At 46.2% G+C, this 15683-nt stretch overlaps 1 protein-coding gene across 1 annotated transcript in view; it reads right to left on the bottom strand.

Moving 5' to 3' along the window:
- Positions 1-7433: 7433 nt before the first annotated feature.
- Positions 7434-15683, bottom strand: part of RPAP1 (RNA polymerase II associated protein 1) — a 79531-nt gene continuing 71281 nt past the window's right edge. Inside the window, exons 20-25 of the mRNA XM_063439956.1 lie at positions 12561-12710; positions 11774-11916; positions 9632-10436; positions 9216-9392; positions 8654-8710; positions 7434-8235 (exon numbers count right to left, since the gene is read on the bottom strand). Of these exons, the coding sequence (XP_063296026.1) occupies positions 8083-8235; positions 8654-8710; positions 9216-9392; positions 9632-10436; positions 11774-11916; positions 12561-12710 (1485 nt within the window). The 3' untranslated portion in view covers positions 7434-8082. The remainder of the gene's footprint in view (positions 8236-8653; positions 8711-9215; positions 9393-9631; positions 10437-11773; positions 11917-12560; positions 12711-15683) is intronic.

Genomic DNA, 15683 nt, shown 5'->3' with positions numbered 1-15683 from the left:
CCTGAATCCAATGTAAAGGGGGGGGGGGGATACAGCCGGCATATTATAGAATTAAACGTCTCCGAGCCCTGAATCCAATGTAAAGGGGGGGGGGGGAGGGGGGGATACAGCCAGCATATTATAGAATTAAACGTCTCCGAGCCCTGATTCCAATGTAAAGGGGGGGGGGGGGGGATACAGCCAGCACATTATAGAATTAAACGTCTCCGAGCCCTGATTCCAATGTAAAGGGGGGGGGAGGGGGGGATACAGCCAGCATATTATAGAATTAAACGTCTCCGAGCCCTGATTCCAATGTAAAGGGGGGGGGGGGGGGGGATACAGCCAGCACATTATAGAATTAAACGTCTCCGAGCCCTGATTCCAATGTAAAGGGGGGGGGAGGGGGGGATACAGCCAGCATATTATAGAATTAAACGTCTCCGAGCCCTGAATCCAATGTAAAGGGGGGGGGGGGGGATACAGCCAGCACATTATAGAATTAAACGTCTCCGAGCCCTGATTCCAATGTAAATGGGGGGGGGGGGATACAGCCAGCACATTATAGAATTAAACGTCTCCGAGCCCTGAATCCAATGTAAAGGGGGGGGGATACAGCCAGCATATTATAGAATTAAACGTCTCCGAGCCCTGATTCCAATGTAAATGGGGGGGGGGGGATACAGCCGGCATATTATAGAATTAAACGTCTCCGAGCCCTGAATCCAATGTAAAGGGGGGGGGGGGAGGGGGGGATACAGCCAGCATATTATAGAATTAAACGTCTCCGAGCCCTGATTCCAATGTAAAGGGGGGGGGGGGGGGATACAGCCAGCACATTATAGAATTAAACGTCTCCGAGCCCTGATTCCAATGTAAAGGGGGGGGGAGGGGGGGATACAGCCAGCATATTATAGAATTAAACGTCTCCGAGCCCTGATTCCAATGTAAAGGGGGGGGGGGGGGGATACAGCCAGCACATTATAGAATTAAACGTCTCCGAGCCCTGATTCCAATGTAAAGGGGGGGGGAGGGGGGGATACAGCCAGCATATTATAGAATTAAACGTCTCCGAGCCCTGAATCCAATGTAAAGGGGGGGGGGGGGGGATACAGCCAGCACATTATAGAATTAAACGTCTCCGAGCCCTGATTCCAATGTAAATGGGGGGGGGGGGATACAGCCAGCACATTATAGAATTAAACGTCTCCGAGCCCTGAATCCAATGTAAAGGGGGGGGGATACAGCCAGCATATTATAGAATTAAACGTCTCCGAGCCCTGATTCCAATGTAAAGGGAGGGGGGGGGGATACAGCCAGCATATTATAGAATTAAACGTCTCCGAGCCCTGATTCCAATGTAAAGGGGGGGGGGGGGATACAGACAGCATATTATAGAATTAAACGTCTCCGAGCCCTGATTCCAATGTAAAGGGGGGGGGAGGGGGGGATACAGCCAGCATATTATAGAATTAAACGTCTCCGAGCCCTGAATCCAATGTAAAGGGGGGGGGGGATACAGCCAGCACATTATAGAATTAAACGTCTCCGAGCCCTGATTCCAATGTAAAGGGGGGGGGGGATACAGCCAGCACATTATAGAATTAAACGTCTCCGAGCCCTGAATCCAATGTAAAGGGGGGGGGATACAGCCAGCATATTATAGAATTAAACGTCTCCGAGCCCTGATTCCAATGTAAAGGGGGGGGGGGGGGGATACAGCCAGCATATTATAGAATTAAACGTCTCCGAGCCCTGATTCCAATGTAAAGGGGGGGGGGGGTACAGCCAGCATATTATAGAATTAAACGTCTCCGAGCCCTGATTCCAATGTAAAGGGGGGGGGGGATACAGACAGCATATTATAGAATTAAACGTCTCCGAGCCCTGATGCCAATGTAAAGGGGGGGGGGATACAGCCAGCATATTATAGAATTAAACGTCTCCGAGCCCTGATTCCAATGTAAAGGGGGGGGTGGAGGGGGGGATACAGCCAGCACATTATAGAATTAAACGTCTCCGAGCCCTGATTCCAATGTAAAGGGAGGGGGGGGGGGATACAGCCAGCATATTATAGAATTAAACGTCTCCGAGCCCTGATTCCAATGTAAAGGGGGGGGGGATACAGCCAGCATATTATAGAATTAAACGTCTCCGAGCCCTGATTCCAATGTAAAGGGGGGGGGGGAGGGGGGGATACAGCCAGCACATTATAGAATTAAACGTCTCCGAGCCCTGATTCCAATGTAAAGGGGGGGGGATACAGCCAGCACATTATAGAATTAAACGTCTCCAGGCCCTGATTCCAATGTAAAGGGGGGGGGGGGATACAGCCAGCATATTATAGAATTAAACGTCTCCGAGCCCTGAATCCAATGTAAAGGGGGGGGGGGGGGGATACAGCCAGCATATTATAGAATTAAACGTCTCCGAGCCCTGATTCCAATGTAAAGGGGGGGGGGGGGATACAGCCAGCATATTATAGAATTAAACGTCTCCGAGCCCTGATTCCAATGTAAAGGGGGGGGGGATACAGACAGTTTATTATAGAATTAAACGTCTCCGAGCCCTGATTCCAATGTAAAGGGGGGGGGGGGGGGGGATACAGACAGCATATTATAGAATTAAACGTCTCCGAGCCCTGATTCCAATGTAAAGGGGGGGGGGGGATACAGCCAGCATATTATAGAATTAAACGTCTCCGAGCCCTGATTCCAATGTAAAGGGGGGGGGATACAGCCAGCATATTATAGAATTAAACGTCTCTGAGCCCTGATTCCAATGTAAAGGGGGGGGGGGTACAGCCAGCATATTATAGAATTAAACGTCTCCGAGCCCTGATTCCAATGTAAAGGGGGGGGGGGATACAGCCAGCATATTATAGAATTAAACGTCTCCGAGCCCTGATTCCAATGTAAAGGGGGGGGGGGGATACAGCCAGCATATTATAGAATTAAACGTCTCCGAGCCCTGATTCCAATGTAAAGGGGGGGGGGGATACAGCCAGCATATTATAGAATTAAACATCTCCGAGCCCTGATTCCAATGTAAAGGGGGGGGGGGATACAGCCAGCATATTATAGAATTAAACGTCTCCGAGCCCTGATTCCAATGTAAAGGGGGGGGGGGATACAGACAGCATATTATAGAATTAAACGTCTCCGAGCCCTGATTCCAATGTAAAGGGGGGGGGGATACAGCCAGCATATTATAGAATTAAACGTCTCCGAGCCCTGATTCCAATGTAAAGGGGGGGGGGGGATACAGCCAGCATATTATAGAATTAAATGTCTCAGAGCCCTGATTCCAATGTAAAGGGGTGGGGGGTGGGGGGGTACAGCCAGCATATTATAGAATTAAACATGTCTCCGAGCCCTGATTCCAATGTAAAGGGAGGGGGGGGGAGGGGGAAAAAAAGCCAGCACATTATAGAATTAAACGTCTCCGAGCCCTGATTCCAATGTAAAGGGAGGGGGGTGGGGGGGGGGGGGGGGGGGTACAGCCAGCATATTATAGAATTAAACGTCTCCGAGCCCTGATTCCAATGTAAAGGGGGGGGGATACAGACAGCATATTATAGAATTAAACGTCTCCGAGCCCTGATTCCAATGTAAAGGGGGGGGGGGGGGGAACAGCCAGCATATTATAGAATTAAACGTCTCCGAGCCCTGATTCCAATGTAAAGGGGGGGGGGGATACAGCCAGCATATTATAGAATTAAACGTCTCCGAGCCCTGATTCCAATGTAAAGGGGGGGGGGGATACAGCCAGCATATTATAGAATTAAACGTCTCCGAGCCCTGATTCCAATGTAAAGGGGGGGGGGGATACAGCCAGCATATTATAGAATTAAACGTCTCCGAGCCCTGATTCCAATGTAAAGGGGGGGGGGGGGGGGATACAGCCAGCATATTATAGAATTAAATGTCTCCGAGCCCTGATTCCAATGTAAAGGGGGGGGGGGGGATACAGCCAGCATATTATAGAATTAAACGTCTCCGAGCCCTGATTCCAATGTAAAGGGGGGGGGGGGGGATACAGCCAGCATATTATAGAATTAAACGTCTCCGAGCCCTGATTCCAATGTAAAGGGGGGGGGATACAGCCAGCATATTATAGAATTAAACGTCTCTGAGCCCTGATTCCAATGTAAAGGGGGGGGGGGGGGGATACAGCCAGCATATTATAGAATTAAACGTCTCCGAGCCCTGATTCCAATGTAAAGGGGGGGGGGATACAGCCAGCATATTATAGAATTAAACGTCTCCGAGCCCTGATTCCAATGTAAAGGGGGGGGGGGGGATACAGCCAGCATATTATAGAATTAAACGTCTCCGAGCCCTGATTCCAATGTAAAGGGGGGGGGGGATACAGCCAGCATATTATAGAATTAAACGTCTCCGAGCCCTGATTCCAATGTAAAGGGGGGGGGGGGAAAGCAGCCAGCATATTATAGAATTAAACGTCTCCGAGCCCTGATTCCAATGTAAAGGGGGGGGGGGGATACAGCCAGCATATTATAGAATTAAACGTCTCCGAGCCCTGATTCCAATGTAAAGGGGGGGGGGGGGATACAGACAGCATATTATAGAATTAAACGTCTCCGAGCCCTGATTCCAATGTAAAGGGGGGGGGGGATACAGCCAGCATATTATAGAATTAAACGTCTCCGAGCCCTGATTCCAATGTAAAGGGGGGGGGGGGGTACAGACAGCATATTATAGAATTAAACGTCTCCGAGCCCTGATTCCAATGTAAAGGGGGGGGGGGGGATACAGACAGCATATTATAGAATTAAACGTCTCCGAGCCCTGATTCCAATGTAAAGGGGGGGGGGGATACAGACAGCATATTATAGAATTAAACGTCTCCGAGCCCTGATTCCAATGTAAAGGGGGGGGGGGATACAGACAGCATATTATAGAATTAAACGTCTCCGAGCCCTGATTCCAATGTAAAGGGGGGGGGGGGGGGAAAGCAGCCAGCATATTATAGAATTAAACGTCTCCGAGCCCTGATTCCAATGTAAAGGGGGGGGGGGGATACAGCCAGCATATTATAGAATTAAACGTCTCCGAGCCCTGATTCCAATGTAAAGGGGGGGGGGGATACAGACAGCATATTATAGAATTAAACGTCTCCGAGCCCTGATTCCAATGTAAAGGGGGGGGGGGATACAGCCAGCATATTATAGAATTAAACGTCTCCGAGCCCTGATTCCAATGTAAAGGGGGGGGGGGGATACAGACAGCATATTATAGAATTAAACGTCTCCGAGCCCTGATTCCAATGTAAAGGGGGGGGGGGGGATACAGACAGCATATTATAGAATTAAACGTCTCCGAGCCCTGATTCCAATGTAAAGGGGGGGGGGGATACAGACAGCATATTATAGAATTAAACGTCTCCGAGCCCTGATTCCAATGTAAAGGGGGGGGGGGGGGATACAGACAGCATATTATAGAATTAAACGTCTCCGAGCCCTGATTCCAATGTAAAGGGGGGGGGGGGATACAGACAGCATATTATAGAATTAAACGTCTCCGAGCCCTGATTCCAATGTAATTTAAAGTGATTTTGCGGGTGAAATGTATCCCAGATTCTCATTTAGAAGCCATTTTTTTTAAAAATCCACAAGTTTTAAGCTTTACTTAAAAGTCGAATGATTAAAACTTTAGTCTAATTAGCGAGGGGTTTAAACGATATCATTTTATTGTTTGTTTTCTTACAGGGACACTGTAGGCACCTTCAGTTCCCATCACCCTTATCCCTGCGGTGGTAACTCCTCCTCTATCAGACAGCCACTAGAGGGACTTCCAGGATTTAAATGGACTTTTGGTCCGTTATCTGACGCTCTGCATGAGGACCTCCAGCCTCAGATTTTCCCCATAGGAAAGCATTGAATAAAGCTTTCCTATAGGGAAATCCTAATGCAATTGTGGCCATCTCGGCGCTGGACCCAGTTAATTGACTGAAGGGGTAATAAATCCCTTCGGTGCCGTGGGAGGGGGAGAAATCTACAGTGCCAGGAATACTCTCGTTTCCCTTTAAATTCTCCCACTAAACACATCCTGCTGGGTAAGTACAAAACTCTCTCTCTCCATCTAGTGGTTTCTAAATGAAGTGCAAGACTCAAACCCTTCATTCAGACAGGTTTTCACAAAAAAAGCTTTTCTGGCTTTCGGGAGATTATTCGGTAAACAATGATTAGAAGCAGCATTGTAAAATTTAAGCCAAAAAAGCTAATTAATTAGAAAACACCATCTATTTGTGGCTGAATTCTGTGATTCAGCTTTTAATGCATTGGCACCGCCATGTTGTAATACTGTCAGTAAATAAATCCCCATAAAACATACACAGTATGAGGAGGAGGATGGCGTTACAGAACGCTGGGGCCGCCATGTTGTAATACTGTCAGTAAATAAATCCCCATAAAACATACACAGTATGAGGAGGAGGATGGCGTTACAGAACGCTGGGGCCGCCATGTTGTAATACTGTCAGTAAATAAATCCCCATAAAACATACACAGTATGAGGAGGAGGACGGCGTTACAGAACGCTGGGGCCGCCATGTTGTAATACTGTCAGTAAATAAATCCCCATAAAACATACACAGTATGAGGAGGAGGATGGCGTTACAGAACGCTGGGGCCGCCATGTTCTAATACTGTCAGTAAATAAATCCCCATAAAACATACACAGTATGAGGAGGAGGATGGCGTTACAGAACGCTGGGGCCGCCATGTTCTAATACTGTCAGTAAATAAATCCCCATAAAACATACACAGTATGAGGAGGAGGATGGCGTTACAGAACGCTGGGGCCGCCATGTTGTAATACTGTCAGTAAATAAATCCCCATAAAACATACACAGTATGAGGAGGAGGATGGCGTTACAGAACGCTGGGGCCGCCATGTTCTAATACTGTCAGTAAATAAATCCCCATAAAACATACACAGTATGAGGAGGAGGACGGCGTTACAGAACGCTGGGGCCGCCATGTTCTAATACTGTCAGTAAATAAATCCCCATAAAACATACACAGTATGAGGAGGAGGATGGCGTTACAGAACGCTGGGGCCGCCATGTTGTAATACTGTCAGTAAATAAATCCCCATAAAACATACACAGTATGAGGAGGAGGATGGCGTTACAGAACGCTGGGGCCGCCATGTTCTAATACTGTCAGTAAATAAATCCCCATAAAACATACACAGTATGAGGAGGAGGATGGCGTTACAGAACGCTGGGGCCGCCATGTTGTAATATTGTCAGTAAGTAAAGGATGAGCTCATTTAATGAAGGCTAGGGCGATGTTGTGTACTGTGTGTACAATGGCGATATGCATTATTATTATATTATTATATGTATATGTGTGTAGATTTCTATATTACACACTAACCTTAAACTAGATTCACACTATTGCATCGATCACACATATACCATGATAATATCTGAGTTGCAAAGCTTCACAATATTTTATTCCATTTTATATAAAATTTACATATAATAATGGTTCCTTTGCAATTCATTTCCATGTTGTTATAAAAAAGAAAAATACAGAAAAACACATTTTGTTTATTTATTTTTTCTTCTAAATGTATTTACATTGTTGAAGTGGGATTTCTACGGTTTTATTCGTGCCTCCATGTGTTAAATGTCCCGAGCTGCGCCGGAGCCGTATATTACAGCAGGAGACGACAATTATTTGATAAACGTGCAGACACATGTTTGGCTCCTGTTCGCACATTTGTTTTACATTCGTTTGGACGTTACACTGCTCTCGCCTGAACGATTGTAAAACAAACCCCTCTGCCCATGCCTGGTGGCGATGCCAACATGGGCTGAGACATGAAACATTGCCCGCACAATGCATTGGTTTCTCAACCTATTGAGACAATCACTGATTGCGAGTGAATAATTCTGTTTATTGACTCATTCGTTAATTAACGAGATATTAACTATCTGTAGCTATGCAGCGCTCCTACAAGATCCCAGCTTTGATGGGGAACACTGCATGTTTAATTCCCACACGGAATCCCACTATCTGTTTGATTTGGTTTTAGAACTGCCAGAGATCCACATTGATGTGATTGGAGATCAGACCAGGTTGGACTCTTGCGGCTTACAGAGAGTCTCCATCACAGTTTCCAGATATTTCTGTCTAATAGACGGAAGTTGATCATACAGAATGAAGCCCAGAGGACCGTCACTGGAAGGCTGTTTATAGAACAGGAGATGGTGCTTCAAAACCTGAGAAATGAAAGACAGCCACATATTATATATCAGCAATAGTTTTCTATCCCATAAATAGATATGGCTTTAAGTGCTTTACTCTGACAAGAGACAATATTATCCCAAAGCAGATAGCCCCCGGACAATGCACAATCACTTCTAGTGAAAACATACCAGATTTGTTAATTTTACAGCGTATTGTGTGTGTATCTGTGTTTATCTTTATCATTATCATAAAGATTTCAAATCTTCAATCTTTCTGATTAATATTTTATTTTACCAGCAAACTGCGCAGGGCTGTGTATATTCACTGCTCCCGTTACGCTGTGCCCGGATTAGGTGGAGGAAGAGGGTCCCTGTGATCCCACCAAGTCGTTCTATGTCTCTGCCTACTTTAGGGTATTACACAACACTGTCTTTAATAGCAATCATGTACCTCATCAACAAGCAGGTAAGTCTTCCTGAGCAAGCTTTTCCGGAAAGCATCGACCTCCTGTGTGTGAAAAATCAAAAATATTCAAAATCACAGACGTTTCTTCCTAGTAGCAAACTCCGAGTGGAAGATGCCATTCGCTGCCGTAAAGGGACTGACGAATCACTAGACCTTGCCTAGTCATAGAAACGTTTCTTCCTAGTAGCAAACTCCGAGTGGAAGATGCCATTCCCTGCCGTAAAGGGACTGACGAATCACTAGACCTTGCCTTGTCATAGAAAAGTTTCTTCCTAGTAGCAAACCCCGAGTGGAAGATGCCATTCGCTGCCGTAAAGGGACTGACGAATCACTAGACCTTGCCTAGTCATAGAAACGTTTCCTTAACGTCTGTTTCCTACCAGAAGCAGGTGCCTAAATCATAAGATTAGCTGAAACGGACAATAAATCCCATAACTATTGCCATTCAAGGCGATCATTATATTGGTTATGATCCAAAATAAGGCTACTCTAGAATGGCTTTCATTGTCTTGGACTAACCATATAAACCCATTTACATGTTACAAACCTGCATCACACGGTCTTGTGAAAAGAAGAAGCTATTCACATGAGCCACGGCTACCACGTAAAGCACAGGGCACCAGTTCTGGCGGAGGGCACCAGTCACCAAGGTCCGGAAATATATTCGCAGAAGATCCAAGTCACTCTCAGGAGGGGAGGTGTACAGGTTGAGGGGAATTTGGAACTAGGATCAAGAAGAGCACATGACCATCAGGCAAGACATAAATCACAGTGTGAAACGTACAACCCACTATGCAATCTACAGACAGACCACGAACAGGCAGATTCTGTGAGCGATTGATATGGTAAATTACTATTTTTTTTTTTGCCAAAGGACAATGAGTAGATGTGTGAGATTACTGTAACCTGCTGTTAGACTGAACTTGTGTGAGTCACTGTCACTATGCATGGAGACAGCATTACCTCTTTCAAGGAGACAGAGAGCGACCTCAAACAGCTGACATGTTCTCCAAAAAGAGCCTTCTTTAGCTGGACATCAAACCGTCTCTGCAGAGGAAGAAGCACAAATGTCCCAAACAAAGAGTCCCCAAATGAGACTCCCTCAAACTGCTCCAAAAGGTTCATGTAGAAATCATAAAATGAGGTGATCCCAGCTAGAGGCACATCAAGTACCATCGACTCGAGGCATTTGGGCTGGCAATAATGTGCCAGCAGGGCGGCGGTGTATGAGTGAACCGGCGCTTCCAGAAAGAGGTCTCCACCCGTCAGAAAGACACAAGTCACACGGGCCAGTTTGGCTGCAGTGGGGATACTCTGCAAGATCCCAGGTCGCCAGGTCTCTAAAAGAAGGATCCATTGCAAATTCCGGGTGATTGTGGTCACAAGGTCAGGTGGAAGCGTGTTCACGACTAGTCCTCGTGTCTCCGCATTTGCAACTTTATTGTAGAGATTGATTAGTGGTAGGAATGACCAATCAGAAGGCAATATGGGAGCTCTGGCTTCAGCGAGCATGGCCGATTGGATAAAACAAGTCCTCTCCTGATAGATGAACTTGGAATGTCGGAGTGCTTGCTCCATGTGGGAGAAATGCGTCAGGAAGCACCCTCGGATAGAGGGCAGGTCTGCAAAGGCTTCTTTCAGCAGAACACCTCGACTGGGACTTGCAGTAAACGTGGCCGCAGAGCCAGGAGCGCTAGGTTTGGATTCCTCAGTGATGTGCAAAATATCAGAAAAATCTGCTGCTTCTGGACCTCCCTCTACTCCTTCCCTGGATAATACAGAACATTAAAAAACTCTCACTCAAAGAGTCGGCATCCTGGCTTACTGAAAGGAAACCATTGTAAAAACAAATTTATTGGTAGTTTCTAAATATGCATCCCTACATTCTGTAAATACATCCCATTCTGGCAACAAATTTAAAACAATTATTGAAATGGTTTATTTAAAACGATTCTGGGAAAAAACTAAAATATTCAAAAAAATTAACAGTTTGGTCTAAATTTGAAAATACAAAATGTCCCTAATGCTCCTCGTAAAAATAGAAAATGAATCCAGGCACTCCAAATGAATTCCAAGAAAAAGGCAATTTATTGGAACCAGCAGCTACAAAGCGACGTTTCAACCCCTAAGGGTCTTTATCAAGCTAATGCTGCTCGGACATCCCGTGTCCTCGCTGGAGAGGGCCTGAACTAGCTCCCACCCCTGTGTCCTCGCTCTAGAGGACGTGGACTAGCTCCCACCCCTGTGTCCTCGCTGGAGAGCACCTGAACTAGCTTTCACCCCGTGTCTTCACTGGAGAGGACGTGAACTAGCTCCCACCCCGTATCCTCGCTCTAGAGGACGTGGACTAGCTCCCACCCCTGTGTCCTCGCTGGAGAGCACCTGAACTAGCTTTCACCCCGTGTCTTCACTGGAGAGGACATGAACTAGCTCCCACCCCGTATCCTCGCTCTAGAGGACGTGGACTAGCTCCCACCCCTGTGTCCTCACTCTATAGGACGTGGACTAGCTCCCACCCCTGTGTCCTCGCTGGAGAGCACCTGAACTAGCTTTCACCCCGTGTCTTCACTGGAGAGGACGTGAACTAGCTCCCACCCCGTATCCTCGCTCTAGAGGACGTGGACTAGCTCCCACCCCTGTGTCCTCACTCTATAGGACGTGGACTAGCTCCCACCCCTGTGTCCTCGCTGGAGAGCACCTGAACTAGCTTTCACCCCGTGTCTTCACTGGAGAGGACATGAACTAGCTCCCACCCCGTATCCTCGCTCTAGAGGACGTGGACTAGCTCCCACCCCTGTGTCCTCACTCTAGAGGACGTGGACTAGCTCCCACCCCTGTGTCCTTGCTGGAGAGCACCTGAACTAGCTTTCACCCCGTGTCTTCACTGGAGAGGACGTGAACTAGCTCCCACCCCGTATCCTCACTCTAGAGGACGTGGACTAGCTCCCACACCTGTGTCCTCGCTCTAGAGGATGTGGACTAGCTCCCACCCCTGTGTCCTCGCTGGAAAGGACCTGAACTAGCTCCCACCCCTGGACAAGCTTGCAGCCTGTGTCCTCGCTGGAGAGGATGTGAACTGGCAGCTGGAAGATAGGAGAAACTTACGGAATGAAGGCTACGTTGAAGGCAAATACAGAAATGAGTTTGTGAGCCAAATGTTCGCTTCCCGGTAAGAGCCGGCTCAGCAAGGTCAGGGCGACAGTATGGCAGAGTGAGGCATTCTGGGACCGATCAGAACTCGCCGTTCTCTAAAGCAAAATCAAACAGAAAGAACAAAAATAATACTTTCAATGTACTTGAAGAGTTTTATTTTGTATAAATAACACTCTGATAATACATCTCCATTTGTTTTGCATAAAAAACATTTGCAGTTGTTAATTTGTCAATTTTGTGGATCGTTGCATTTAAAGAGAAACACGCACATTAATAAACATGTTAGACGCAAAGGAGAATACATATACTTAAAGGTTGGCCGTGTTCACAACTGCACCAAATTCTGCCCCCGACCCAATCTCCTCCTCGCCATTACTTGCATAATCTAACATGGTTTGCTCTCTTTACATCGAGATTTCCTGGAATCGATTAGTCTCATTCTGATTTATGTGGCAGACGTTTCTGCTAATCTCTCTAATTCTAGTCTCCCTCTAATTGTTTCATTTCATTGCTAACCATTTGCTCTGTCTGGGGTTCTCTCTCAGCAAGACTGGACAAATCCTGGCAGCAAGTCATTCCTGAACCTAAAACGAGATCCTCATAGTACGGGAGGACATACTGCTCTAACTGTTACATATTATACCGGCATTGTGAGACACACAGTGATGGTTTTAGTGCTCACTCAATAAGGGGCTGGACACTGCACATTATGCTAGCATGTGACGGAGACCTTGCTTACCACTTTATGCAGCAACGATAAAACAAAATACTGCAGGTGATACTCGTGTCGGAGCAGCCAGTTGGAAGAAGGCGTTACGGCCGGAGATGGAGCCTTACAGCTGTCATACAGGTAGTCCACAAGCCCTCTGTATTCCAGGATAAAGCAGAACTACACGGAAAGTGAGAAGAATGGACATGGTACAATATACAAAGGCTGCATATTACCAGTTAGTTATTTTATTAACCTCACGCTCAGAATTTCATAATTATCTTTACACAGATTCATAGTAGGGGCCAGTCTATCTGCAGCACGGATTCTCTACACGTGATAAGGCGTGTAAATAGTTAAAACCATATTTGATTATTGTTGGTTTTCTTTTTTTATTTAAATGGGACAATTATCTGCGCCATTCCACCGTCTCCTATCCTGAAAAAAGAAAATCAGAATCTGGGCTCCTCACTCACATCAAATAGACCAGTGATCCACTGTGTCAGCCAGAGATTTGGAGCAAAAGAGAGTGATCAGACAGCGTGATTTAAAGTGCTCTGTACTGAAAGTATATTTAACTTTCCAATTAGTATTAGATTCCTGAAATATCATTGGAAGTGTTAAACACCTTTAGTACAAAGCACGTTAAATCTCACTGTCCGATCTCTCTCTGAATTCAGAGCTTCCTGATATGAGATTAGATAAAGGGTACATGGGGAGCAGGGATAGTAACACAGTGATTGGAGTAAAGGGTACATGGGGAGCAGGGATAGTAACACAGTGATTGGAGTAAAGGGTACATGGGGAGCAGGGATAGTAACACAGTGATTGGAGTAAAGGGTACATGGGAGCAGCAATAGTAACACAGTGATTGGAGTAAAGGGTACATGGGGAGCAGCAATAGTAACACAGTGATTGGAGTAAAGGGTACATGGGAAGCAGCGATAGTAACACAGTGATTGGAGTAAAGGGTACATGGGGAGCAGCAATAGTAACACAGTGATTGGAGTAAAGGGTACATGGGTAGCAGCGATAGTAACACAGTGATTGGAGTAAAGGGTACATGGGGAGCAGCAATAGTAACACAGAGATTGGAGTAGAGGGTACATGGGGAGTAGTGACAGTAACACAGTGATTGGAGTAAAGGGTACATGGGGAGCAGAGATAGTAACACAATGATTAGAGTAAAAGGTACATGGGGAGCAGTGATAGTAACACAGAGATTGGAGTAAAGGGTACATGGGGAGCAGAGATAGTAACACAGTGATTGGAGTAAAGGGTACATGGGGAGCAGGGATAGTAACACAGTGATTGGAGTAAAGGGTACATGGGGAGCAGCAATAGTAACAGTGATTGGAGTAAAGGGTACATGGGAAGCAGCGATAGTAACAGTGATTGGAGTAAAGGGTACATGGGGAGCAGCAATAGTAACACAGTGATTGGAGTAAAGGGTACATGGGAAGCAGCGATAGTAACACAGTGATTGGAGTAAAGGGTACATGGGGAGCAGCAATAGTAACACAGTGATTGGAGTAAAGGTTACATGGGTAGCAGCGATAGTAACACAGTGATTGGAGTAGAGGGTACATGGGGAGTAGTGACAGTAACACAGTGATTGGAGTAAAGGGTACATGGGGAGCAGAGATAGTAACACAATGATTAGAGTAAAAGGTACATGGGGAGCAGTGATAGTAACACAGAGATTGGAGTAAAGGGTACATGGGGAGCAGAGATAGTAACACAGTGATTGGAGTAAAGGGTACATGGGGAGCAGGGATAGTAACACAGTGATTGGAGTAAAGGGTACATGGGGAGCAGCAATAGTAACACAGTGATTGGAGTAAAGGGTACATGGGAAGCAGCGATAGTAACAGTGATTGGAGTAAAGGGAACATGGGGAGCAGCAATAGTAACACAGTGATTGGAGTAAAGGGTACATGGGAAGCAGCGATAGTAACACAGTGATTGGAGTAAAGGGTACATGGGGAGCAGCAATAGTAACACAGAGATTGCAGTAGAGGGTACATGGGAAGCAGCGATAGTAACACAGTGATTGGAGTAAAGGGTACATGGGGAGTAGTGACAGTAACACAGTGATTGGAGTAAAGGGTACATGGGAAGCAGCGATAGTAACACAGTGATTGGAGTAAAGGGTACATGGGGAGCAGCAATAGTAACACAGTGATTGGAGTAAAGGGTACATGGGTAGCAGCGATAGTAACACAGTGATTGGAGTAAAGGGTACATGGGGAGCAGCAATAGTAACACAGAGATTGGAGTAGAGGGTACATGGGGAGTAGTGACAGTAACACAGTGATTGGAGTAAAGGGTACATGGGGAGCAGAGATAGTAACACAATGATTAGAGTAAAAGGTACATGGGGAGCAGTGATAGTAACACAGAGATTGGAGTAAAGGGTACATGGGGAGCAGAGATAGTAACACAGTGATTGGAGTAAAGGGTACATGGGGAGCAGGGATAGTAACACAGTGATTGGAGTAAAGGGTACATGGGGAGCAGCAATAGTAACAGTGATTGGAGTAAAGGGTACATGGGAAGCAGCGATAGTAACAGTGATTGGAGTAAAGGGTACATGGGGAGCAGCAATAGTAACACAGTGATTGGAGTAAAGGGTACATGGGAAGCAGCGATAGTAACACAGTGATTGGAGTAAAGGGTACATGGGGAGCAGCAATAGTAACACAGTGATTGGAGTAAAGGTTACATGGGTAGCAGCGATAGTAACACAGTGATTGGAGTAGAGGGTACATGGGGAGTAGTGACAGTAACACAGTGATTGGAGTAAAGGGTACATGGGGAGCAGAGATAGTAACACAATGATTAGAGTAAAAGGTACATGGGGAGCAGTGATAGTAACACAGAGATTGGAGTAAAGGGTACATGGGGAGCAGAGATAGTAACACAGTGATTGGAGTAAAGGGTACATGGGGAGCAGGGATAGTAACACAGTGATTGGAGTAAAGGGTACATGGGGAGCAGCAATAGTAACACAGTGATTGGAGTAAAGGGTACATGGGAAGCAGCGATAGTAACAGTGATTGGAGTAAAGGGAACATGGGGAGCAGCAATAGTAACACAGTGATTGGAGTAAAGGGTACATGGGAAGCAGCGATAGTAACACAGTGATTGGAG

Source organism: Pelobates fuscus, chromosome 13, assembly GCF_036172605.1.
Source record: "Pelobates fuscus isolate aPelFus1 chromosome 13, aPelFus1.pri, whole genome shotgun sequence".
Classification (NCBI taxonomy): Eukaryota; Metazoa; Chordata; class Amphibia; order Anura; family Pelobatidae; genus Pelobates; species Pelobates fuscus.
Note: the sequence above shows the minus strand (reverse complement) of the source record. Positions and strands in the feature narration are given on the sequence as shown.